Source organism: Trichechus manatus, unplaced genomic scaffold, assembly GCF_000243295.1.
Source record: "Trichechus manatus latirostris isolate Lorelei unplaced genomic scaffold, TriManLat1.0 scaffold00008, whole genome shotgun sequence".
In the NCBI taxonomy this organism is placed as follows: domain Eukaryota; kingdom Metazoa; phylum Chordata; class Mammalia; order Sirenia; family Trichechidae; genus Trichechus; species Trichechus manatus.
In genome coordinates, this window is record NW_004443944.1 from 32,491,180 (window position 1) to 32,516,797 (window position 25,618).

The following is a 25,618-nucleotide window of genomic DNA, read 5'->3' on the forward strand; positions in this document are numbered from 1 at the left end:
CTACACCTGACTTTAAGGGTTGTAGTGAGTATTCTTATCTGTACTATAATATTTAGTACAGAGAATGACACATGGCAGATTCATGGTAAATATGAATTGCCTTTATTTTTGCTTTCTGTCTTTTCCTCTCATCCTCCATTTCTTCTTCCCTTTCAATTTTTCTTCCGATCTTTTTGTTAATCCATGATGCCTAGTACAGTGTTGGATATAGAGTAAATGCTACTGATTGAGGGAGACATTATACTGTCAGGAGAGTAAAGACAAATACATTAAAAACAATTCTTTATTTCTTATAATTATGAGTTAGTTTTCTCATTGATTGATTAAATGATTGAGTCATTCATTCAAATTTGTATCACACAAAATGCCAACAGGCTCTAATTTGCCACCTTGGCATGACTGCTGCTGATTCTGCCATACTTACATAGAATGCCCAATGGAGATATGTAATACATGTTATCCTTCTGCCTGGCTGACCTCAGGCATGTCCCATCCCTTTTAGTTCACTGCGCACTATCTTGGCCTATTTCCAAAACCAATAAAGACAGGACACTGCCCTGCTGCCTCTATTCCATCCTCTGAAACACAGTCCTCCATTCTTTTGGGACCTGTCAGTCATGAAGTCCTATTTAATGATCATTTCCATCCTTCTGATCCTGGTTCATAAGGCTGCAGGTAACTCAGGCCTCTCTCAAAGGTTCTGGGGTTTGCATATTGTATTGGCATCTTGGCAACCTCTGAGGTGACTCCTACTCACATATAGTAGGCAACACCTGAAGTCTTTCATGGTCTCAGGTTGTGGATGTTATCCCTAAGGTTCATCTCATGTCCAGATCTCCAACGGTTCTGCTCTGCCAAGAAAGACTTAAGAGGTTGTTGCTCTTGGTGGTGGAATAGCAGAGTATCAGCGTGAAACATTTTAGGTAGTGCTGTCATTGAAATGGGAGTTTGGTTGATGGGCTAGGTGTGAAAGATTGGGTCCAAGTTCGGGAGCTGTAGGAGGAACCAAGGGTTGATTTCAAGTTTAGAGAGTGAATTGTGGGGAAGGTGTTCCTTAGAGATAAAGTGATACTGGAAAGACGAGTGCGGATGAGCAATTCTGTTTATAGAACTGGGCTATACTAATATTTTGAAGTAGTCTGGAGAGGGAATAGTATTTTTTATTTAATGGAGCTGGGGGTGGGATTGGGTGGAATGGGGAGTTGGGGTAGAGCGAAGTTTGTAGTTAGGCTGTGTTTTGAATTGCTGCTGTGAATTAGGATTGGATGGCTTGGCTGGTGTTGTGTTATGGTTTGAAATTAGGCCTTGGGTAGTTATCAGAAGAGGTGAGGCTGGGAGCTGGAGGTAGATGTTTGGTTCAAGTAGATATTTTACTCAAGAGTTAATGTGGGGTTATCTGGACTAGGGTTGGCTTAGGCTGGGGTTGGAGACGATTAAGGTTGAGTCATATGGTTGAGTCCATCGCAGCAGGGTTGTAGTTATTGGAATGGGAGGATAAACACTGGATGAAAAGTATCCAGTATTGTTTTCAAATTCTTAAAAAGTCCTTGAGTGTGATATTCAGGTCATAAAGAACAATAGATGTAACTGGAGGCGGTAAGGATAAATGAAATCAGGAGGCTCGAACATCCTCAAGCGGCTTCCTTCAAACCCTGGAATTTACAGAGAAATATGGGGGCAGTCTCAACCTACAGCCTTGTAGACAACCAAGGCTGTCTCTCCTTTCTTAGGAGTGAATTCAGAGTCACTCTATCTAGGGTTTTCCCGTCTCTCCTTCCTCTATGTTTTCTCCTTCCCCTCCTCCTTCTCGTCCCCATTTTCCTTCTATTTCCCATTCTTCCACCCTCTATTTTTCGCCCTCTTTTATCCTCTTCTCTTGGGAGACTTGTCCTCATGCTCGGTAAAGCACTGTTGGAGTGGTAGTAAAAACTGCAGTTTTGCAAAAAAAAAAGAAAAAATTCAGCATTCTATGCTTCAAAAGTTGTACATAGTGTTGCTTCCTTAATAATTATTTAATACTTTCACTGGGCAGAATTTATGGTCAGGAACTGTTCTGGAAAACCTCTTCCACTAGGATGATCAAAGTTATTTTCTCCTTTCATAGTTCCAAACCTGTACATGGGTTAGAAAGCCAAGACTACATTTTTAAAAAAATATCTCTATCCCTAGTGTTAAGCTGAGTGCTTTGCACAGAGTACACTTCAGTAAATGTTTATTGAATTGATAAATATATATGTGATTTATGGTTAATAAATGTATATGGGTATGAAGAATCTTTGAAGTTGGAGAAAGGATCATATTTTGGGTGCACAGGTGGAGGAGAAATAATGTATTGCATTTATTCTGGCCCCGGATGGAGCTGTTAGAGAGAATATAGAACATATCTTTTGTTTCTTCATTTTTTATCCTTTAATTTGTTCTTAAAACACCTCCAATGTGGGGAAATAAGCTGGGCAGTGTCTATAGGTGAATGTGAGAAGGTCAGGCAGAGCTGTGGTTCTCACTTCAAACATGAACCCATCAGTATTTTGGGAGGAACTTTTACAAAGCTCTGGCCTCTCCCTAGACCCACTGACTTAGAATCTCTAGAATGGAGACTTGGTGTGAGTATACTTAAAAATTTCCCAGGTTATTACAAAGTTTGACAAATTTTAACATTCTCCCCTATAAAACATTTGAGATTGTCTGCTTCGGTGCAAACCCCCTATTCACATTTCTCAGAGAGGAAGACGAGGTACAGAGAGTTTAAACATAACATCGTATAGAGAGTGAGAGGCAAAGCTGAGATTCAAAGGCAGATCTCTTCTGATTTCAGTTTGAAGGTGGAGGGGTTATTGAAGGTGACATTAATTTGACGTGGGTGTTAGAATTTGTGGTGACACAGGGCAATAGGGCAATATAGAGTCAGCAAGAGTGAGAAGCTACAAATGTCCTTGATAAAACCTTTTTTTGAGCCATTATAGGCGGCGTTCTCCTGGGGCTGCCTTGACCTCCTCTCTATGTGAGGAAAGTGAAAAAAAAGGCAGCATAGCCTGCCTGATCCTCATTCTTGGTATCTATGTCTTACCCTTCACTCTGGTAACTGCAGAGAAAGGGGTCTTGGGTGCCCGAACATCCATCCAGGGTGTTTGGGAGAAGGCAAGTCCTCAAGGTCAAGTGTTAGCCAGAAGAGTGTGAGTGTCACTCAGGGGAAGGCCACTGCTGATCTCCTCCTCCTGTAAGCAGGATGGTGCCAGGAGAGAGAACACGTCCCATGATGAGGGTGAGGATTGGGATGGGAAACACAGTGGTACAAGGATCCTGGAAGAAGTCTGGCTGGCTGCCATTTTTGGTCCCCTTCCTCTGATTAACCAGCAGGCTGGCTGCTGCAGAAACAATTCAGTGCCTCTTCTGGAATTCTGTGGCAGTTCATATATACACCAGAACTCAGACCCTGTGGGATGTCTGCCACCGAGGCGTTTACTTTTCCTCTTTCTTTCCTCTCCTGCCCTCCCACCTCACCTAAACTTGGACAATTTTACTTTCTCCGGTCAAAAAAATTAGCAAAGTGTTTCTTTGTTCCATGCAAGAAATAAAAGCTTTCTTTTAATTTTATTAATGTGGCCATTTGAGAACTCTGTATGCTTAGTCTGGCACAGAGTGGATGCCAATAAATGGATGTGGAATGAGGGAACGGGTGGATTGTTGAAAAGTTCTCCTCATGCCAAGCTAAGGAATTTGGACTATCTGTTAGAAGCTGTTGAAGGCCCCATGCTTGCCGAATTCATGAAGGAAGATGCCACCCTGTCCTAGAAATCCTATTGTATAGAGGTAGTGTGACCCAGAGGGGAAAGAGCATAGGCTTGATGTCATGCAGACCAGAAACTGAATCCTGGTTTGCTCAAGTACAAGTCATGAGAATGTGGACAAAACAAGGCCTGTCTTTGAATTTCAGTGTCTTCACCTAATGAACAACGATCAGGCAGGTTTTCATAAGGCTTCTGTGCGACGTCATTTATGAAATGCCTGCTACATAGGTTATGCTGGGCACATGGTAGTGGTTGTTAGTATTATTTTCTTTCCAATGGGTCTTTTGTCTTTTGAAAGATCCAATGGGCAACTAATACTATTGATGACTAATATTTATAGGAAGCTAAGCATGAGAACCTCTGCCACTGAGGTATTTTCAGGCGAAGATCTTGTATACACATGCACGTATCTGGATGTCTGATAAAGTTATCAATATTCACAGATGGGCTTTAGCTAAATGTGGAAAGTGTGTGGTAGAGCTTTGTACAGCGAGCAGACGCGTATATGCACAATTTGTGTGTGAATGTGGACCTGTGCATAAAGCGAGTTGTGCATATGTGCCTGTGTGTGTACCAGTGTGTGGTCCATGTATGTACAATGCCTGTTTCTGTGGGGCCAATGTACAAAGGAAGACATATGTGGAACGTGTTTGCACAAAGTCACCCATGCACATGGGCGCTGATGTATGAGTACCCTGTCTCAGAGTAGATCCTGGCATCTCTATCACCTGTGTGTGAGCGGACACATCTCTGTAGGCACTTGGAGACATCCCCAATATGTACTCACAGTGGCAGCTCTTGAAGCCATGGACCCTCAGGAAAAGACTGTTGTTGTGGATTGAATTGTGTCCCCCAAAAGTATCTGTCAACTTGGCTAGGTCATGATTCCCAGTGCTGTATGATTGTCTACTATTTTATCATCTGATGTGATTTTCCTATGTGTTGTAAATTCTATCAGTATGATGTAATAAGATGGATTAGTGACAGTTACATTGATGAGATCTACAAGATTAGATAGTGTCTTAAGCCAATCTCTTTTGAGATCTAAAAGAGAGAAGCAAGCAGAGAGACATGGGAACCCCATATGACCAAGAAAGCAGTGCTGGGAGCAGAGTGTGTCCTTTGGACCTGAGGTTCCTGCGCCGATATGCTCCCAGACCAAAGGAACACTGACGCATCACAAGAATCTTCCTCCAGAGCTGACAGAGAAAGAAAGCCTTCTCCTGGAGCTGATGCCCTGTATTTGGACTTGTAGTCTACTAGACTGTGAGAGAATAAATTTCTGTTTGTTAAAACCATCCACTTGTGGTATTTCTGTTATAACAGCACTAGATGACTAAGACAGCTATCATATCAACAACAACCCCTAATATTTAATTACTTCTTATTATGGGCCAGACACTACCCTAAACATACTGTGTATGCTCATTTAGTCATCACAAAAAACTTAAGAAGTTGGCTTCGTTAGTATGCCCATTGTGAAGATGAGGCAATGGAAGGCCAGAGAGCGGAAGTAATATGCTTAAGGATGGAGAACATGTAAATGGGGTGTGCGTGTGTCTGTTGCCATCGAGTCGATTCTGATTCATGGCAATCCTGTGTGTCTCAGAGTAGAAATACTCCAAAGGGTTTTCAATAGCTGTAATCTTAAAGAATTAAATCACCAGGCCTTTCTTCCGTGACACCATTGGGTGGATTCAAACCACCAACCGTTTGGTGAGTAGCTGAGCACAAACTGTTTGTGCTATCCAGGGATCTTTGTAAATGATAGATTTGAATCCAGATGGTTTTGATTCCACATCCTGTGCTTTTAATATTCTTAGAGCTTATCCTCTTTAAATCATGCTTTCCCATTCCTGTTATCACTACTGCATGGAAACTAACCATGGTTATGTCTTTCCCAGGTGGCCTGTTTGGATTCATCTATGACAAGAACCAAAAGCCTTGGAATCCATGCCAGATTTATCAAGGCATGTGCAGAAACACCTGCAAAAAATATGAAATTCAATACTTACTGTGCCGAAATGGTGAAAACTGTTGCCTGAAAGTTTCTGTGAATATAGCCAGTTCTTACAAAGAGAGAGGGAATTGCAACTCCACCTCCAACTTGTCAGTTACAAACACTTAAAGCTACTCTGAAATTTGAAGATCAGCAACTTCATCCCCTCCTCAAATAATTCCTCCCCTGTCCTGAAATCTTCTCCCCATAAAATGCATTCCTTCTCACGTGTGTGTCTTTCATCTATGAGCAGTCATTGTTGGACAAAGCGAAGGTTAGGCTGGGAGCTGGAGACACAGAGAAGAGAGCACTGGTCAAGAAAGCGAACAGGATGCTGGGAAAGCTCAGTACTTGTAGAGGGTGCCAAGGGAAAGTGGAGATTGCTTTTCTGCTCTGCTTTGGCACCACAAAGAGGATGTGTTTCCTTCTGGAGGTTTCAGAGGGAAGGTGAAAACTGGATTGAGTCTAAATGATTCAGTGAACTTGGAGGGGAGATCACTGAGTCCTCTGAGTAAAGATGGAAGGATCAGGACAGAGACAACAGGGCTTCCTTAATAGCCAGAGGACTAACCTGGCCTGTTTGGTGTGATGTGGTGTATTCAGAAAGAACCAGACCAGACAGATGGATAGGTAGTATTGGGGGTGGGGATCTGTGGAACAAACTAGGGTAAAATTTTGGAAATGGATAGTGGTGAGGGTTGCACAACATGATGAACAGAATTAATGCCACTGAATTATACATAAAAAATGTTAAAATCACAAATGTATATATATACGTGTGTCTGTGTGTGTACATATATGTACACACACATACATAGTACAATAAAACAAACAAAAAACCTTTTCTAAACAGCAGAGTTGTTGGAAAGTGGAACTGCGGTCTTGTTACTGGGTATTTTTCCAGTTTTGAGGCTGGAATACCATTGACTGGATTTGAGACAAGGGTGATGGCGGTGGTGGTGGTAGAGAGGGATTTCACACAGATGCTGGACATTGTACTTGATGGACTTAAGGTCTTTTCATTTCTGAAAATCGAGAAATTGTTTCTCTCCTCCAAACGTAGTCACAGCTGATATTTGACATGCTATGGAATTTTCACCTGGGTATATTCCTCTTCCATCCTCAGTCCCCACTCCCACATCTTTGGACACAAACTTCCAGTGTTTTACACTTGTCCTCTCTAAGTTGCAGGTTCCCAGTTTCACCTGGATGAAGAGAAATCTGGCTTTTTGTGCTTATCTAACTTTTGTACTTATCACTGAAATGGCCCTAGTTTTGGTCACCAATGTTTTCCTTGTTGAAAAACTTGACCATTCTTTACATTTTGAAGAAGCCCTGGTGGTGCAGTGGTTAAGTGGTCGACTGCTACCCAAAAGGTCGGCGGTTCGAAGTCACCAGCAGCTCCGAGGGAGAAAGATGTGGCAGTCTGCTTCTGTGCAGATTTATAGCCTTGGAAACCCTATGGGGTCACTATGAGTCGGAATCCACACAATGACAGTGGGTTTTGGTTTGTTGCTTCTAGCTGGTATTTCGCAACATTTGAAACTCTTTGAAACTCTTACTTGCCTTGGCTTCTGGTTTTTGGGTGCTCTTTCTTAGCCATTTTTGGGGTTTCCTCTTTGTCATCTATTGCTTGGTATTTCTTTGCCATCTTCCCTATTCTTTTCTCTTTTTTTCACCATACACACTTTACCTGGCTGGATTATTCACTATTAGTTACACAAATCACATATTAAAGGCAAGGCGTTAAATGATGAATTTATAAAATTGGGTTTTAATTTGCATGGAGTTTAGGGGTCTGGTGGGAAAATTTCATGATATTTATATTTTTGAGATTCACCAACATTCAGACTAGTTTATCAGACAGGGGTTCGGGGCTTGACAGAAGCCAGGTTTCAAGGAGGAACACAGCGATTTTATGGCATACGTAACATAATAAAAACCACATTTTAATTTTTGGTCCTGGGTTCCGCATACTAGTTTGAATACAATCTTTCTAGACTTTTTACCTTAGCAGTATTTGGAGAGGGAAAATGGTTGTGGAATTCCAGGTTAAAGTACAGATTCCCATTTCCCTGGTTTCCACATGTCTGAGAGAAAGCAACATGGACGTGGAGTCGAAAAGATTTGCCCTCTGTTCGCCATCACTGCTTAATTAGCCCTGTGATCTTGGGCAAATTCCGTATTTATATATTCAACACAGACTGCATCTTGGAGGTCCAGATTCACATATTGAATTACATATTTTTATGTCCTCTTGGATTCCTCAACCATCTCAAACTAAAATGTCCAACACTGACTTTCAAATCTGTTTACCTGGTCTTCCCCTTGTCTTTACATCCTCAGTAATGTGTCCTGTTGTTTAATTCAGAAACTTGGCTGTCATTCTTGATTCCCCCGATTCTTCTCAAGTCACCACATCCAAATCATTAAAATGTGCTTTTAGTTCCAACTTTCAAATTGATGTTAATTAAATGATTAAATTGGCCCTTGGATAGTCAAAAGTAGAGCATTCACTATTCTTAAAGTTAAAAATCTCAACTGATTAAGAAACCTTTAATGTTTTATTCCCTCAAATGTATGTTTTGATTCTTTTAAAAGGGCAGCGGTAGTTCAGTGGTAGAATTCTTGCCTTTCACGGGGCCAGGTTTGAATCCTGGCCAAAGTACCTCAAGCGCAGCCACGCTCGCCTGTCAGTGGAGGCTTGCACGTTGCTATGATACTGTACAAGCTTCTGTGCAGCTTCCAAACTAAGATAGACTAGGAAGAAAGGCCTGGAGATCTACTTCTGATAATCAAACACTGAAAATCCCATGGATCACCACAGTCTGATCCACAGCTGATCATGGGGATGACTGAGGACCAGGCAGCATTTCGTTCCATTATGCATGAGATCACCATGAGTCAGGGGCAGAGTCAACGGCAGGTAACAACAACAAGAAGGGTCTTCAGTGTCATATTCCCCTTTGCTCTTCTCAACATGTAATATGAGTCCCTTTCTTTTCAAATGTATATTTTGATTGTTATTAGTACTCCTTTCAAGTCATGTCTTTGAAGTCTGCTATTTTGCGATAAGGTCCACCCTCTCCCCAGCATAGCATCGCTTTCCCTCACTTTTCCTTCTCAAGTTTCATTTTCTCCACTGCTTATCAACACAAATCTTAGAGGGAGTTTCAGGTACATTAAGTTAGAAAAGAAAAGTCTGTAATTTAGATGTGTCAAGCAATGGGGGGTAAGCTCCTGCCTGGTGGACATTCTCTTCTGTCCTTCCTGCAAAACTTCCAATAAACGGCAAACACTTGTTGTAAATTTTTGAGTCTGGTCAGCCTTACTCGACAATTTGGCATGGTCTGTAAGATCCTAAGGAGAGTGGAGGTGGAGTACAGGATGTGAACTGAAGGCACACGTGGATTTACTTTCATACCCTCCTCCATGTCTTCCTTCTGTCGCCCAGAGATGCCATGGCTCCACGCTTAAGCTCAGAAATGCTTTCTATTTCAGATAAGGATGATAAACTGACCTGTCCGTATTTTTTTCCTGTCCGTTATCCCTTACCACCTAGCCCTCAGAAAAATCAAGGCTACTGCTTTTGGGGCTAGATCAACACTGCAGTGTCCTCAGTTAAAACATCAAGAAAGAAGTCCCATCTCCGTTTAGTTTATTTTAAACTACTATGGTTCCCAATTAATTATAATTTAAAATTAGCGACCATAAATTATCCTCAGATTGGTGTTTTTCCCCTCCTACTTAATTTTAACATAAAGATGTTTTAAAATATCTAAGAGAAAAATCTGGCATATGCCATCTTGGCCAGAATATAGTCATGGTATCTGTGGAAAGCAGGGGCTTATGAAAGAAGATCAAAATTCTAAATTCTCTCTTTCACAGAAAAGCTATGAGAGGCTGCAAGGTACCATCAATGAAACTCAAAACTAGAAAACAAAACAAAACTCAGGAGCCTTTTCAGATACACGTAAAATGTCCACTGACAAAAGCCCAAATCCTCTCAGCTCAGAAGAGGCGTGGGTCTTACTGTCTTCACCAGACTACATTGGGAGAAAACTCTGGTTGTCAGAAAATAGAGAAAAACCTTCACACTTTGTTTACTGACTTAAAAACCAATCTAGTACTAGAGTTTCTATATGCCTCCAGATTTCCTACAGAAAGATTCCAGTAACTCTATTAATTGCCTCAGTATAAGATTAAGCCTCAAAGCATTGGTTCTAAAATTTCTTAGTGTTTAGAAAAGCGCACCCTAGAAATAATGGCAAATAGGTGCTTTTCCATTTACATTCAACAGACCATTAAACAGACCAAAGATTTTTAGCAGATTAAGCCTTTTTTATAGAAATGTACTCTTCTGCGGTCAAAAACATAAGAGATCAGAATACAGGACTCTCTCCTCAGGGTACGTTTAGGATTATGAAGGGCACAGGGGTAGAAGAATTTATTGTAATTTAAATAAAGAATCTTCATGCAGCAGGAGGCGTTGAATAGATGCTAACATTAAATATGTATAACTATAGGGCTGCTATGAGTTAGAATTGACTCCACAGCAACAGGTTTGGTTTTTGTTTTTGTTTTGTTTTTTTTTGGATAAGCCATGCTGTTTTACCATATAAGATAATCTCTGCTTTATAGATAAAAAGATTTATTTCTCTCAAAAACCAAAGCAAACAAAAAAATCACTCCCAAACAAAAGCGTCCTGGAACAGTACACATGCATTGTAAGTTTATTAAACTAAAATTATGTTCGAAAAAGCACCATTTTATCAAAAAATTTTTTGAAATAAGTTAAAGAGATCACTGGGTGTCCTTTCAGTAAAGTCCTGGATATGATCTAGTAGATCCTCCTGGGATTATACGATTCTACGGGGGTCCTGTGGAGTCCCTGGGTGATATAAGCAGTTAACCCTCCTTGGCTGCTTACCAAAAGGTTGGAGGTACAAGTCCACCCAGAGGTGCCTAGAAAGAAAGACCTGGAGATCTACTTCCAAAAAATCAGCCATTGAAAACCCTATGGAGCACACTTCTGCTCTGACACACATGGGGTTGCCGTGAGTCAAAATCAGACCCAAGGCTACTGGTGCCGCTTACTAGGCATGTGCACTTGTGGAAGATTTTCTATTGACTAGGATATGTTAAAACTCCGTAGGAGCAGAGATAAAGTTACAAAAAATCAATAGCATTGCAGCAATTCTTGTTTGAGAGTCATGCAAAGTATTCCCACACATAACAAAGAAAATGGACAAGATGCAATTAACACAACTGGATGACCTCGATTTCTGTCCAGTGGGGAAGATAGTCCTGAATGTCATAGTTTATTGCCCTGTAAGATATTAACCAGGTGTGCATCTGTTTGCAAATTTATTTCAGAATTCTTTGGACTGATTGTATTCATCACTGTTCATCACTGAAGAGCACGTAGGGCCTTTTATGGCCCAAACTGGCAACGGCATACATCACTTTTCTTCTCATACCATTGACCAGAATTGCATTGTCAAGAAACTACAAGCCTTGACTGAAAATTCCTTGACTTTCTGAGAATTAGAATAACTCATGGTCCACCTCTTTGAGCAAGAGGCAGATGTTAAAGGATACTATGCCTGAAAGAGAGGTATGTTCCTCAACTTCAGATTTGACTAGGGAGAACACTGGACTAAGGAGGTGATTGTAAGGAAGGGGAATAAGGAGAGATGATTGTTATGTCTCTGATTACCTGGAGATTCTGGACTTTTAATCTGGAGGCAGGGACTGGAGAAGACTCTGTTTATCCCCTCTGGAGAGGGGCCATGTTCTATATATGGGAGGGATGTTGTTGTGAAGTGCCGTCTAGTTGGTTCCGACTCATAGCTATCCTAGGTACAACAGAACGAAACCCTGCCCAGTCCTGTAACATTCTCTCAATCTTTGCTATGTTTCAGCACATTGTTGCAGCTACTGTATCAGTTCATCTCATTGAGGGTCTTCCTCGATGACCCTCTGCTCTACCAAGTATGATGTTCTTCTCCAGGGACCTGTCCCTCCTAATAACATGTCCAGAGTATGTGAGACAAAATCTCACCATCCTTTCTTCTAATGAGCATTCTGGCTATACTTCTTCCAAGACAGATCTGTTTGTTCTTCTGGCAGTCCATGGTATATTCAATATTCTTTGTCAACACCATAATTCAAAGGCATCAATTCTTCTTTGGTCTCGCTTATTCATTGCCAGCTTTCACATGCATATGAAGCAATTGAAACCACCATGGCTTGGATCAGGCACACCTTAGTCCTTAAAATGATGTCATTGCTTTTTAACACTTCAAAGAGGTCTTTTGCAGCAGATTTGTCCAATGCAATGAGTCTTTTGATTTCTTGACTGTTTCTTCCATGAGTGTTGATTGTGGATCCAAGTCAAATGAAATCCTTTACAACTTCAATCTTTTCTGTTTATCATAATGTTGTTTATTGGTCCAGTTGTGAGGATTTTTGTTTTCTTTATGTTGAGGTGTAATCCATACTGAAGGCTGTAGTCTTTGATCTTCATCAGTAAGTGCTTCAAGTCCTCTTCACTTTCAGCAAGCAAGGTTGTGTCATCTGCATATTGCAGGTTGTTTACGAGGTCTTCCTCCAATCCCGATGTCCCATTCCTCTTCATAGAGTCCAGCCTCTTGGATTATTATGGGAGGGATAGTGCAATGCAAATTTGGTGGACTGTAGCAAAGAAGGGTTAGATATTTTAAAATTCTGTATCTTCCTCCTGGGCACACAAGAAGACTACACATTCCAACCTGCCTTGCAGTTAGCTAGTTCATGTACTTAGTTTTGCCAATGGGACACGGGCAAACAAATATGACACTTTAAAGCCTTTCTTCTAAAAGCTCTGGTGTCATCATCCTAACCCTCATATTGTGCAACTGAAGGTTAAGTACTTAAAGATGATCCAGCCATAAAATAGGGCGAACCAAGATACCTGAGTCATCACTTTGAATTACCATTCTGGGTCTTCCAAGAGTTAATTTACCAGCAATGAAGTGTGATGTTAGCAAGAAACTAACTTTTATTTATGCAACCTATGGGATTTTTGGGGTTGTTCGTGGTAGCAAACAGTATTAATTATCTTGACTAATTCATATATTTCAGATGATCCATGGAAGAGATTCTAGCATCCCAGTCAAGGACAGAGAAATTCTCTCTCATTATCTGGTCCACTCTAGATTCTTGCTGTTCCACTTCCATCTCCAAGCATGGTCCAGTGAATATTATTAGATCAGCTTAATTTACAGTTATCTGTTGGATGGCAAGATGCACAGCAATCTGCTGGTGGATTTTCCTGGGAGATAATGGGATTGTTGGGGTAGTCTATGACCTCTCTTGATAGACATTTTACCTTTTCCTATGTCATTTTCTCTTCTTCATTGAATTTTTAGTATTTACTGCAGCCTCCATATATTTCCAGTTAATTTTTGGTCAGGGTCTTTATTGCCTGGGAAGAGGAAAGAAAAGCACATCGATTCAAGGTTATCAAGGATCCAATTATAATAATAAATGTGAAGATGTATCTGTAAACTTAACAACAACCGTGGGCAATAAATAGGATTATTTGTGTACAGTGTCTAGCCCTGGGTCCTGCATCTACCCTATTTCTTTGAAACTCAGACATACATATTTTTTTGCACATTTTTTTTTTCTGCTTAGAATTTTTTTTTTATTGTACTTCAGGTGAAGGTTTACAGAACAGATAGTTTCTCATGAAACAGCAGTACACATATTGTTTTATGACATTGGTTAACAACCCCACGACATGTCAACCCTCTCCCTTCTTGACCATTTTTTTTTTGGTGAAAATACACATAGCCAAAGATACACCATTTCAAAAATTTCTACGTGCACAGTTCAGTGACATCGACTACGCTCTTCCAATTGTGCTGCTATCCTCACTTTAGATGAAGGTTTATAGAACAAAATAGTTTCTCATTAAACAGTTAGTACACGTTGCCCTCTGACAATGGTTAACAACCTCACAACACATCAACACTATCCTTGGGTTCCCTATCACCAGCTTTCCTGTCCCCTTCTGCCTTCTAGTCCTTGTCCCGGGACTGCTGTGCCTCATTAGTCCCATTTGGTTTTATGCAGCCATCCACTCCTCGGCTGCACGGTGAACCTCGGAAGTGACTTCACCACTGAGCTAAAAGGGTGTCTGAGGGCCATACTCTCGGGGTTTCTCCAGTTTCCTTTAGGCCAGTAAATCTGGTCTTTTTTTTTTGTGAGTTAGAATTTTGTTCTATCTCCAGCTCTGTCCAGAATCCTCTGTTGTGATCCCGGTCAGAGCAGTCAGTGGTGGTAGCCGGGCACCATCTAGCTGTACTGGACTCAGTCCGGTGGAGGCCTTGGTAGCTGTGGTCCATTAGTCCTTCCAACTAACCTTTCCCTTGTATCCTGTTCTCTTCATTCTCCCTTCCTCCCGAAGGGATGTGACCAGTGGAGTATCTTAAATGGCTGCTCACAGGCTTTTAAAAGCCCTTTTTTGCACATTTTAACACTTCTAAAATTTATAAGCATTGTGTCATCAATGTTAAAAGGACCTTGTTAACTACCACACATTGGAGTAAGTTGTGACAGAGTTGCCTGAACATGCCTGTCAAAAAAGCTGTGCAAAGAAGATGAATGCTATTTTCTTCTCAGCTGAGTTATTTGCATTGTTTCAATCATTGGTGGTTTAATTTAAATTTAAATTAGGAACTCCAATTATAATTTAAATGGCCATAAAATAATTTCTTTATGAGAGAGCAGTGAAATAAATGTGGGGTTAACCAGAAAAGTCCAAGAACAGAGCTGCAGGAAGAAAATTACTCTAGAGAAATGAAAAAATATCAGGGGAGGGATGAGCACATTTTCAAAAACTATTTTTAATGTTTAAGCAAGAAAGAAACTACATATAGATAAAATTCTGTTTTATTTTGTCTTTGAGACATCTGAGAATCATTGTCATGTGCTCCTTAAGGGAATTATGGACAGTATAAATATAAATTGTAAGGGACAAATTTTTCTTATAATTAGTTGTTTTTGCGTTGTCCAATTTATTGATTGCCTCACTCATTTGTTCCAATTTGCCCCACACAAAATTACAACAGGCTCTATTTCACTTTTGTCTCTTACTGGGAAGGAAGGCCCACCTTGGCATGGGTACCGGAAATCTCCCACACTCACACAGAGTGCCCAATTTATCTGTAATACACGTTATCCTTCTGGCTGGCTGACCTCAGGTATGTTCCATCCCTTAGTTCACTGCCCACAATCCTAGCCTACCTCTGGAACTAATAAAGGCAGGGCACTGTCTTGCTGCAATTATCTTTATTCCATCTCTTGAAACACAGCCTTCCATTCTGTTGGGATCTGTCAGTCATGAAGTCCTATGTAATGACCATTGCCATCCTTCTGATACTGGTTCATAAGACTGCAGGTAACTCAGGCTTCTAGCAAAGGTTTTGGGGTCCTAAATATGGTATTGAGATCTTGGTGATATGGTGTCAAGAAGCTTAGGGAAGTTACCCCCAGGTTCATATCATACCAAGATCTCTTAATGGCTTTGTACTGCCAAAATAGATTTAAGAGATTCGTGCTTCTGGGTGATGGAATGGTGAAAAGGATTGGACATAGAGTATTTTAGGATAGCACTGCCATTGGGATGAGAGTTTGGGTGATGGGTTAGGCATGAGGAATTGAGTCCAAGTAGGGAATTTATGGATCAAAGGGTTTCTTTGGAGATTAGGAAGTGAATTGTGGTTCAGAGAGGATAGGACCTTTGGGTTGGGGTGATGGTAGAAAAATAAATAGTGATGAACTTCAAGTAAGGGACTGTATTTATGGAATTAGACTGGGCTAATAGTCTGGGATAGGATGGACTGGAAATGATATTGTGGTTGAATGGATCTGGCAGTGAAGTTGGGTATAGCTGGGAGTTGAATCAGACAAGGTTTGTAGTTAGTCTGTTTGTTAGGTTGAAGCTGGGTGTTGGGGTTGGATAGCTTGACTAGTATTGTGTTTGTTTTGGGATTGAGGGTTGGGTGGTCATAGAATGGAGATAGGTATGGGATGTGGAGTTAGGTTTTACCAGATGTTTGTTTCAAAGAAGGTGAATATAGGGTTGATACGGACAGAGTTTGGGCTAGCCTGGGGCAGGGGCTGATTACATTTGAGTAAGACACCTCCATCCATCACAACAGGGTTGTACTTGTGGAATGGAGATCAGTCATTCCTGGATAAAATGTATCCATGCCCTTTTCCTTTGACTGTGACTCTCACTGAACGTAAATACACTAGACATAGGTGAAGGAAGTGCAGGTAAATGAAATCGGGAGGCTAGAATGTTTCCGGATGTGTCCCTCCAAACCTTGGCATTTCTGGTAAAAAACAAACAAATAAAAGACAAAACAAAAACATAGGAGCAGACTTTTAACCATCCCTATGGACAACAGAATTTGTTTCTCCTTTCTTAGGAGTGAGTTCAGAATTACCATGTCTAGCTTTTTCCTCCACTTCCTTCTCTTCCTCTTGCTCCACCATCACTTCCTCTTCATTTCCCCCTTTTCCTCTTAGTCTATATCCTCTTATTCCCCTCTTCCTTGCCCTCTTTCTACTCTTTAACTTCAAGGATAATTGTTTCCATGCTCAGTAAAATGTTGGCATAGTAATCGTTTCTGCAAGTGAGTTTACAAATAAAATGAATACAGAACTTCATGATTCAAGAGTTATAAAAAGTTCTGCTTCCATAGTAATTATTTAACAAGCATAGCTAAAAGAATTTGTGGCCAGGAATTATTTTGGTCAATTTCTTCTAATAAGAAAATCATAGCCGTTCTCTTCTTTCACCATCCCAAGTATACACACACACACACACACGTATATATGAGTATATATGTATATACATACACGTATATGCATATATATAATATTAATGTAATTAATATAATATAATATAATATAATTATATTATAATTAATATAATAGTAATCTAGTTGAAAGCCAAGGCTTTCTTATAAATCTCTGTATCTCTGTTGTTAAACTGAGTGCTTTGTTCATTTATCTCCTTAGTAAATATTTATTAAATGAATTAATATATAAATGATTTATGACTAATAAATAAACATAGTGGGCCACAAGTGGGCAAGATCTTTGAACCTGGGGGAGGATACCTTCAGGGATGCACAGTTAGCAGAAGATAAATGTGCCAAGCATGGCATGTTTGGGTTCTGGATGGAGCTCATAGAAAGTGTATATAGCAGGCTCTTGATTATTGCTGAGTTGTTACTTTTTTATGATCTATTAATTTGATCTTAAGCCATGAATTGCTTAATGAGGGGAGACAGTTGGACAACATCTAAAGATGAGCGTTAGAAGATGAGGATTAAGAACAGTTGTAGAAATCACATCAAGCAAAAGCTCACTATAATTTTTTTTTTTTTTCAGAGAGTGGGGGAATCTCTTGCAAAGTACCCTTGCCCTGACCTCTACCCAGGTCTACTGAATCTCTGGAGATAAAGTTTCACTGTGAGAATTTTAAAAGTATACTCAGATTATCAGATTATTCCAGTGTATTGATGCCTCCATAACTTTCCTCACTACACACATCTGATAGACTATGATCTGATATAAACTCCTCCAACCCCGTATCTGAGATAGAAAGACTAGACTCAGGCAGTTAAAGCATAAGATCATTGTCAGAGACAATGCTGGATTTGAAAGTGGTCTCCTCAGACTTCTGGTCAGAAGAGGGAGGGACTTCAAAGGTGACATTATTCTGATGTGGGAGATGCATGGTGACTCAGGGCAACACAAAGTCAGAGCAGCTGGTTCAGTGTGAGAAGTTGCAAAGACCCTTCAGAAAACTTTTGAGGGGTTCCTTGGGTGCCACTGTAGATAGCATCCTTCTGGGGCTGCCTTGACTCACTGTCCATATGGAGAGAGTGAGGAAAAGGCAGCATAGCCTGCCTGATCCTCATTCTTGGTATCTACATTCTTACACATACTTCTAGTGACTGCGGAGAGGGGGTTTTGGGGCTCCGTCTTCCATCTAGGGTGTTCAGTGTTAGCCAGAAGAGTGTGGGTGTCACTCTGGGGAGGCCTCTCTGCTGATCTCCTCCTCATACGAGCAGGACGGTACCAGGAGAGAGAGTAGGTCCCATGATGATGGTGAGGACTGGGATGGGGAAAACAGTGGTACTATGATTCTGGAGAATGGCTGGCTGGGTGCCATTTTTGGTCTCCTTCCTCTGGTTAACCAGCGGTCTGGCTGATGTAGCAGCAATTCAGTGCCTCTTCTGGATTTCTGTGGCAGTTCATACATACACCAGAACCTAAAATTTTTTCACTTCTTTCTTTCCTTTTGTCTCCTGTTCTCATCTGTGATTAAACATATTTATATTCTCTGTTCAAGGAAGAAAGGAGGAAAACTCCTTATAAAGAAAATCACTATCAAGAAGGATGCACTTTACAGCTTCTTTTGGGCTGTGTTTTATTAGCGTAAGCACTGGAGACCTCTGTGTGCTTAGCATGAGCTCATAGCCTGGAACAGACTGAAAAAAAAAGCCGTTGCTTGAGAGTCAATTCCGACTCTTAGCGACCCTATAGGACAGAGTAGGACTGCCTCCATAGGGCTTCCAAGGCTGTAAATCTTTACGGAAGCAGACTGCCACATCTTTCTTCAGCTGAGCGCTTAACCACTGTGCAATCAGGGCTCCTTGTGGAACAGACTAGGCACTGATAAATGGACGTGGAATGAGAGAATGCTTTGGTGATAACAGAAGATGCTGCAGTCCAGGCTAGGGAGTTTGGATTTTATATTGAAAGCACTGGAAACTACCTGTGTCTTACAGGAGTTATTTGAAGAGTTGCCAGTCTCTCTTAGCAAGTTTAACCACATAGGAAGGCAGTGTGACACACGATAGAGCATGAGTTTTGAGTCATAGAGACCAAAAATTGAATCCTGGCTCTCTCCCTTACTAACTTGGGGACTGTTGTGGAAACCTGGTCTCCTTTGTGTCTCACTTTTCCCATCAGAAGAGTGGAGGTAACGACAGGACATTTTAAGTTTTCACTGAAGTAACATAGAAAACATTCTAGGTACAAGTAGTGTTGAATGCCTGATAGTCATTATTATTATTATTGCTTTTTTTCCCAAAGTCCTCTAGTTCTTTTCAGAAACTCCAAAGAGTACTAATGATTCGGATTTATAGAATGCTAACTATATGTCAGGAACAGGATCACTAAACTATTTCCAGGCAAAGGGCCTGTGTACACATGTATATACCATGTGACTGGTTGGTTGGTGTGTACATTGATGCATCGTTAGGAATGCACACTGATGGTGTGTATAGTGAGCACATGTACTTGTTCAGTTTGTGTGTGATTGTGGATCTGTGAATAAATTGAGTTGTGCATATGTGCCTACGTCCATGTCAACATGGGCTCCATGGATATACAGTACCTGTTTCTGTGGGGGACAATGCACAGAGGGTTTCATGCATACGACATGCTTACTCTTATGCTTCAAAGCACGGAGGCACTAATGCACAGACTCACCAATATTTGTGTGTCCTGTCTTGGAGTAGACTCTGGCTGTCTTTGAGGAATTGGTCATTGGAAGCAAACACTGTGGAGGTACATGAGAACGTGCCTAACATTTGCTCACAGAGGCAGCCCTTGCAGTCTTGTGGTCTCAGGAAAAGACCTTTATCTGATAATAACAATAGGAACCACAAAGTTTAACATTTAACTACTTCCTCCTAACTGCCAGCCACTATTCTAAGCACTTTACATAGATTAGCTTATTTAATCATCGCAACAACCTCAACATCTTACAATCTCTTAAGATCTTCGTTGTAAAGATGACAGCAGTGGAGGGACACAGAGCTGAAGTTCTTGCTCAAAGAGCAAGACTAGTAAATGACAAAACGCAGGTTTGAATCTAGGTGATTTTGACTCTAATTCCTGTGCTTTTAACATTCTGTGTCCTCTGTTACCATGGTTGCATAGAGACTAATATGGCCATGTCCTTCCCAGAAAGCATGAAGCCATCATCCAAAAAACATTTGAGAGGGGCAGTTGGAGGTTTGGAGAGCCCATGTGGAGAGGGCAAAGGAACATGTAGAAAGAAATGCAGAAAATCTGAATTTTCACGCTTCCTTTGTGTGACTGGCCAAGACTGCTGCCTGAGACTGGCAACCATGAGTGCTCCTACATCGTTGAAGGTGCCTGACTGGTCAAAAACGACTATGACCACACCCCAACCATAGAACCTTAGTGAAGATTCTCAACTTTTCCTTCTTCTGGAAATCCTCTCGTCAAATCCCTTTATTATAAAAATGCAGTCCAGCCTCCCGTGTCTGTCTTTCATCTATAAAGACGCGTGGTTGGGGGAGGGAATTTGGGTGGGAGCCATAGAATTTGGAAAAAGGCACGAGCCAAGGAAGCATTAATATGCTGAGATATCTTAGTAGATGTAGACGGTAGAGAGAAAGTGAGAAGAATATTATATTTTACCTTGCTTCCTTACTACATTGCAAAAACGTTGTGTGCATTTCACGAAATTGAGTATCCAAATGGTCAAAAAACACATGACAGGGTGTCAATACTCATTAGTGATCAAAGAAAAGCCAATCAACGTACGCCAGAATGGCTGCAATTAGAACACATGACAATCCCATGTGTTGGTGAGGATGTGGAAGAACTGCAACTCTGATCAACTGCTGGTAGGTATATAAATGACAAACTGAACGTATGCATCCCATAAGCTTCAGCAAATCCACTTTTAGGAACATGCATAATAGAAATGAGTATTATATTTTACCAAAATTATATTATATATTATATTATATATTTTATATTATATTATATATTTTACCAAAATACATGTACAAGGTTGTTCATAGCAGCATCATTTAACTTAGCTCTAAAGCACATCAACAAGGAAATAGATAAATATACTACACGGCAATCAAAATGAATAGACTGTTGCTCTATGCAATAACATGGAGGAATATCTCATAAACACAATGGATAAAGAAAGCCATGACTTCCTTTTATATAAAGTTTAAAAAGAAGAAAAGAGTTGTATGGCATTAGAAATCAGGATAGTGATAACCTTTGTAGAGGGAAATGAAGGGAACATCTATGGTGCTGCTAAAGTTCTATTTCTTGGTCTGGTTAATGATTACATGAGTTTGTTCCTTTTGTGACAATTCATAAGACTCTGTATTTATGATTTGTGTACTTTTCTGTACACATGATATGCTTCAATTAAAAAGATTATTTTTTAAAACAGAGGTGTGAGTAGGACTCTCATACGGCTGTGCACACTATTTGACCTCCAGTGGTTATGGCCCTATCCTTTAAGGGCCTGATTTTTATGTATGTAAAATTTTTCTGAATGTAAATGAGTCACACATTCTATCCAGGAGAAGGAGGCTTTCTCCTGAATCTTTCCAATTAAGCCAGGCAAGGCTTAAGTAAACAAACTTTGAAATCTTAATGGATTAACATAACAAAGATTTATTTATTATTCAAAAGTTGAGACTCCAACATGAGTTATCAATAAAAATAACGTATTTATTGAGGTGAAGATGATCTATAAAGAAAGTCTTTGTGACTATCGAAGACTGTAAAAGGTCCACATATTCTTCCTCTCCTTGCATCCTCATCCTTGCAATGGGATGTTGCAAATCCTCCCATCAAGAGGTAAAGCCTATTTTCCTACCACTGGACTACAGGCTTGGCCATGTGACTTACTTAGGCCAATGGGACATTAGCAAAAATGATGTGAGCATAAGTTTGAAAGGTTCTTATGCACTGGGCCTCATCCCATTGCTGCACTAGGGACCCTGAAACCATCATGTGAATGAAACCAAACCATCCTGCTAGAAGTCGAGAAACCAGTAGAGGAGATTTAAGGTGTCCCAGATGTCATCTAATCAAATACCAGTCATGTGAATGAGGCCATCCTGGATCATCCAACCACCAAGTGACCTGCCAGCTGAGCACAAACATGTAAGAGAGCCTTGCAGAGATCAGCCAAGCTAGGCCAGACCTAAAGAAGTGCCAACTCAATTCACAGACTCATGAGCTAAATAAAATGATTGATTCAAACCTCTAAGTTTTATGGATTCTTTCTTTTTTAATGGAGGAGAAGCTAACTGATACTGTGACCCGCTAACTGCTGGTTGGAAAATAAGGATTCAAGGCTCTGATCCTGGGTACATATGTCCAATGACTCAGGGTCCTCAATTCCTTCCTTGCATTTCAGAGTACTCTTGCTTCCACTTGCATGTAGGGGCAGAGAGGCACACAATTTGGCTGTTGAATTGTGCTGGGAGGTACTCTGGGTTGTCGGGGCAGTCAATGGCCTTACTTGCCTGGAATACATCAAAGATTATCATCTTCCCAAGTTTTCTTCTGTTTGCAAAAATTTCAGTATCTATAGCAGAATTTTCATATTTGCAGCAATTTGGGAGAATCTGCTGCTTATGAAGTTGAAATACTACAGTCTCTAACTTATCGATGGCCCTATTCATAAACACTAGAGTGACCTTTTTTCCCCTGTAAACTTCACTCCAATATAATGTACATGAAAATAAATCATTTATGTCTAATAGATACATAGCAGTAGGTGTGGCATGTACTATATATTCTTGATTCTAAAATTCAGGGTTTTACCCCCACATTTTTACATGATTGAAATTGGATGCGTTTTACCATCTATATTATGAGGAAATGAGTGGAACTCCTCAGTGAAACTGCTTGTGATGACCTTGACTGTGCATGTCAGGTAAATAGCTGTCAATAGCTTTGGTAAAGACAAGTATAAAGTTTTAACCGACAACTATAATCAGTTGGGAGTTCTTCGGTGGCGCGAATGGTTTGCGCTCGACAACCAACAGAAAGGTTGGTAGTTTGAACCCACTCAGAGGTGCCTCAGAAGAAAGGCCTTGTGATCTACTTCCAAAAGGTCATAGCCTTGAAAACCTTGTGGGGCACAGTTCTACTCTGAAACACATGGGGTCGCTATGAGCCAGAATCAACTTGACGGGAACTGGTTTGGTTTTTCGTATAATCAGTTGAGCTATTTGCATTGATGGTTTGAACCCACTCAGCAGTGCTAGTGGAAGAAAGGTCTGGCGATCTGTTTCTGTAAAGATTATAGCCAAGAAAACCTTAGAAGCCATTCTGCTCTGGAAGAAGTACAAGCTACTGACTCCTGGGGTCTCCATGAGTCAGAATCGACTCAACAGCAACGAGTTTAGGTTTTTTGTTGTTGTTGTTGCTGTTTGTTTGTTTCAGAGTGCTTGAATTTTAGTTTACATTTGTATTCTGATTGTAACTAGGATTGTCTTGAAAATGGTTCCATGAGGCAGCAATGAAACAAAGATGAGTGTTACACTACCAAAAGCGCCAAGAAACACCTTCAGGTTTCTACCTAAGTTACAGTAAGCAAGGTGAAGGAGTCTCTGGGTGGCGCAAATGGTTAAGCACTTGACTACTACCTGAAATGTTGGAGGTTTGAACCTACCCAGAGGTACCTCAGAAGACAAGCCTGGTGATCTTCTTCAGAAAAGTCACAGACTTGAAAACCGTATGGAGAAGCTCTACTCTGCACACTTGGGTCACCATGAGCTGGACACCAACTAGCAACAACAACAAGCAAAGTGAAAAGCCATCATTGGAGGAATGGCCACACTTTAACATGCTTTTGGTAAATCTAAGATGCCTGCAAGTTTTTCATGAGTAAACAAAATTTTCAGCTTTTATTTGAGACATTGAAAGAAAAATTACCAAAGATGAAGAAATTGAAGATTTTTTACCAATTTCTGCAGTCTGAAATTGATCAAACATGCAACCAAGATGTATGGGTAACTATTGATTATTGGAATGGGAAAGTTGGAAACAAAGAAGTTGGATCAGTAGTTGAAAAATATGGCCTTAGTGATAGAAACGATGCCAGAGATTGCAAAACAGAATTTTGCAAGACCAACGACTTCTTCATTGCAAATGCCTTTTTTCAACAACATAAATGGTGACTATACACGTGGACCTTGCCAGATGGAATACACACGAATCAAATCGACTACATCTGTGGAAAAAGACGATGGAGAAGCTCAACATCATAAGTCAGAACAAGGCCAGGAGCTCATTTGCATCAATTGCTCACATGCAAGTTCAAGTTGAAACTGAAGAAAATTAGAGCAAGTACACTAGAGCCAAAGTATGACCTTGAGCATATCCCACCTCAAAGAATTTAGAGGCGATCTCAAGAACAGATCCGATGCATTGAACATTAATGACCAAAGACCAGACGAGCTGTGGAATGACATCAAGGTTATCATACATGAAGAAAGCAAGAGGTCATTAAAAAGACAGGAAAGAAAGAAAGAACTAGAATGGATGTCCGAAGGGACTCTGAAACTTGCTCTTGAATGCTGAGTAGCTAAAGTGAATTGAAGAAATGATGAAGTAAAAGAGCCAAACAGAAGATTTCAAAGCACAGCTCGAGAAGACAAAGTAAAATATTATAATGAAATGTGCAAAGACCTGGAGTTAGAAAACCAAAAAGGAAGAACATGTTTGACATTGCTCAAGCTGAAAGAACTGAAGACAAAATTCAAGCCTCGAGTTGCAATAGCGAAGGATTCTATGGACAAAACATTTGAACGATGCAGGAAGCATGAAAAGAATATGGAAGGAATACACAGAATCACCATACCAAAAAGAATTGGTTGATGTTCAACAATTTCATGAGGTAACATATGATCAAGAACTGATGATACTGAAGGAAGAAATCCAAGCTACAATGAAGGCACTGGTGAAAAACAAGGCTCCAGGAATTGATGGAATACCAATTGAGATGTTTCAACAAACGGATGCAGCGCTGGAGGTGCTCACTCATCTATGCCAAGAAATTTGGAAGACAGCTACCTGGCCAACCACCTGGCCAACCGACTGGAAGAGAGCCATACTCCAAAGAAAGGTGCTCCAACAGAATGCAGAAACTATCAAACAATATTATTAATGTAATATGCAAGTTATATTTTGCTGAAGATCACTCTAAAGTGGTTGCAGCAGCACATTGACAGGGAATTGCCAGAAATTCAAGCCAGATTCAGAACAGGATGTGGAACAAGTGACATTATTGCTGATGTCAGATGGATCTTTGCTGAAAGCAGATAATACCAGAAAGATATTTACCCGTGTTTTATTGATTGTGCAAAGGTATTCAACTGTGTGAATCATAACAAATTATGGATAACATTGCAAAGAATGGAAATTCCAGAACACTTAATTGTGCTCATGAGGAACCTGTACATAGACCAAGAGGCAGTCATTCAAATAGAACAAGGGGATATTGAGTGATTTAAAAACAGAAAAAGTGTGTGTTAGGGTTGTATCCACTCATCATACTTCTTCAGTCTGTATGATGAGCAAATAATCTGAGAAGCCAGACTATATGAAGAAGAACATGGCATCAGGATTGGAGGAAGACTCATTAATAACCTGTGATATGCAGGTGACCCAACACTGCTTGCTGAAAGCAAAAAGAACTTGAAGCACTCGCTGATGAAGATCAATGACTAAAGCCTTCAGCACGGATTACACCTCAGCATAAAGAAAAGAAAAATCCTCACAACTGGACCAATAAGCAACATCACGATAAACGGAGAAAAGATTGAAGTTGTCAAGGATTTCATTTATTTGGATCCACAGTCAACGCCCGTGGAAGAAGCAGTCAAATCAAACAACATATTGGATTGGGCAAATCTGCTGCAAAAGACTTCTTTAAAAGTGTTGAAAAGCAAAG

At 40.4% G+C, this 25,618-nt stretch overlaps 1 protein-coding gene across 1 annotated transcript; it reads left to right on the plus strand.

The window, feature by feature from the left end:
* Positions 1-614: 614 nt before the first annotated feature.
* DEFB116 (defensin beta 116) lies at positions 615-5,934 on the plus strand. The gene is given in 2 exon segments (XM_004370596.3): positions 615-675; positions 5,693-5,934. Coding segments are annotated over 2 exon segments (300 nt in total). The 5' UTR covers positions 615-617.
* Positions 5,935-25,618: the final 19,684 nt, after the last annotated feature.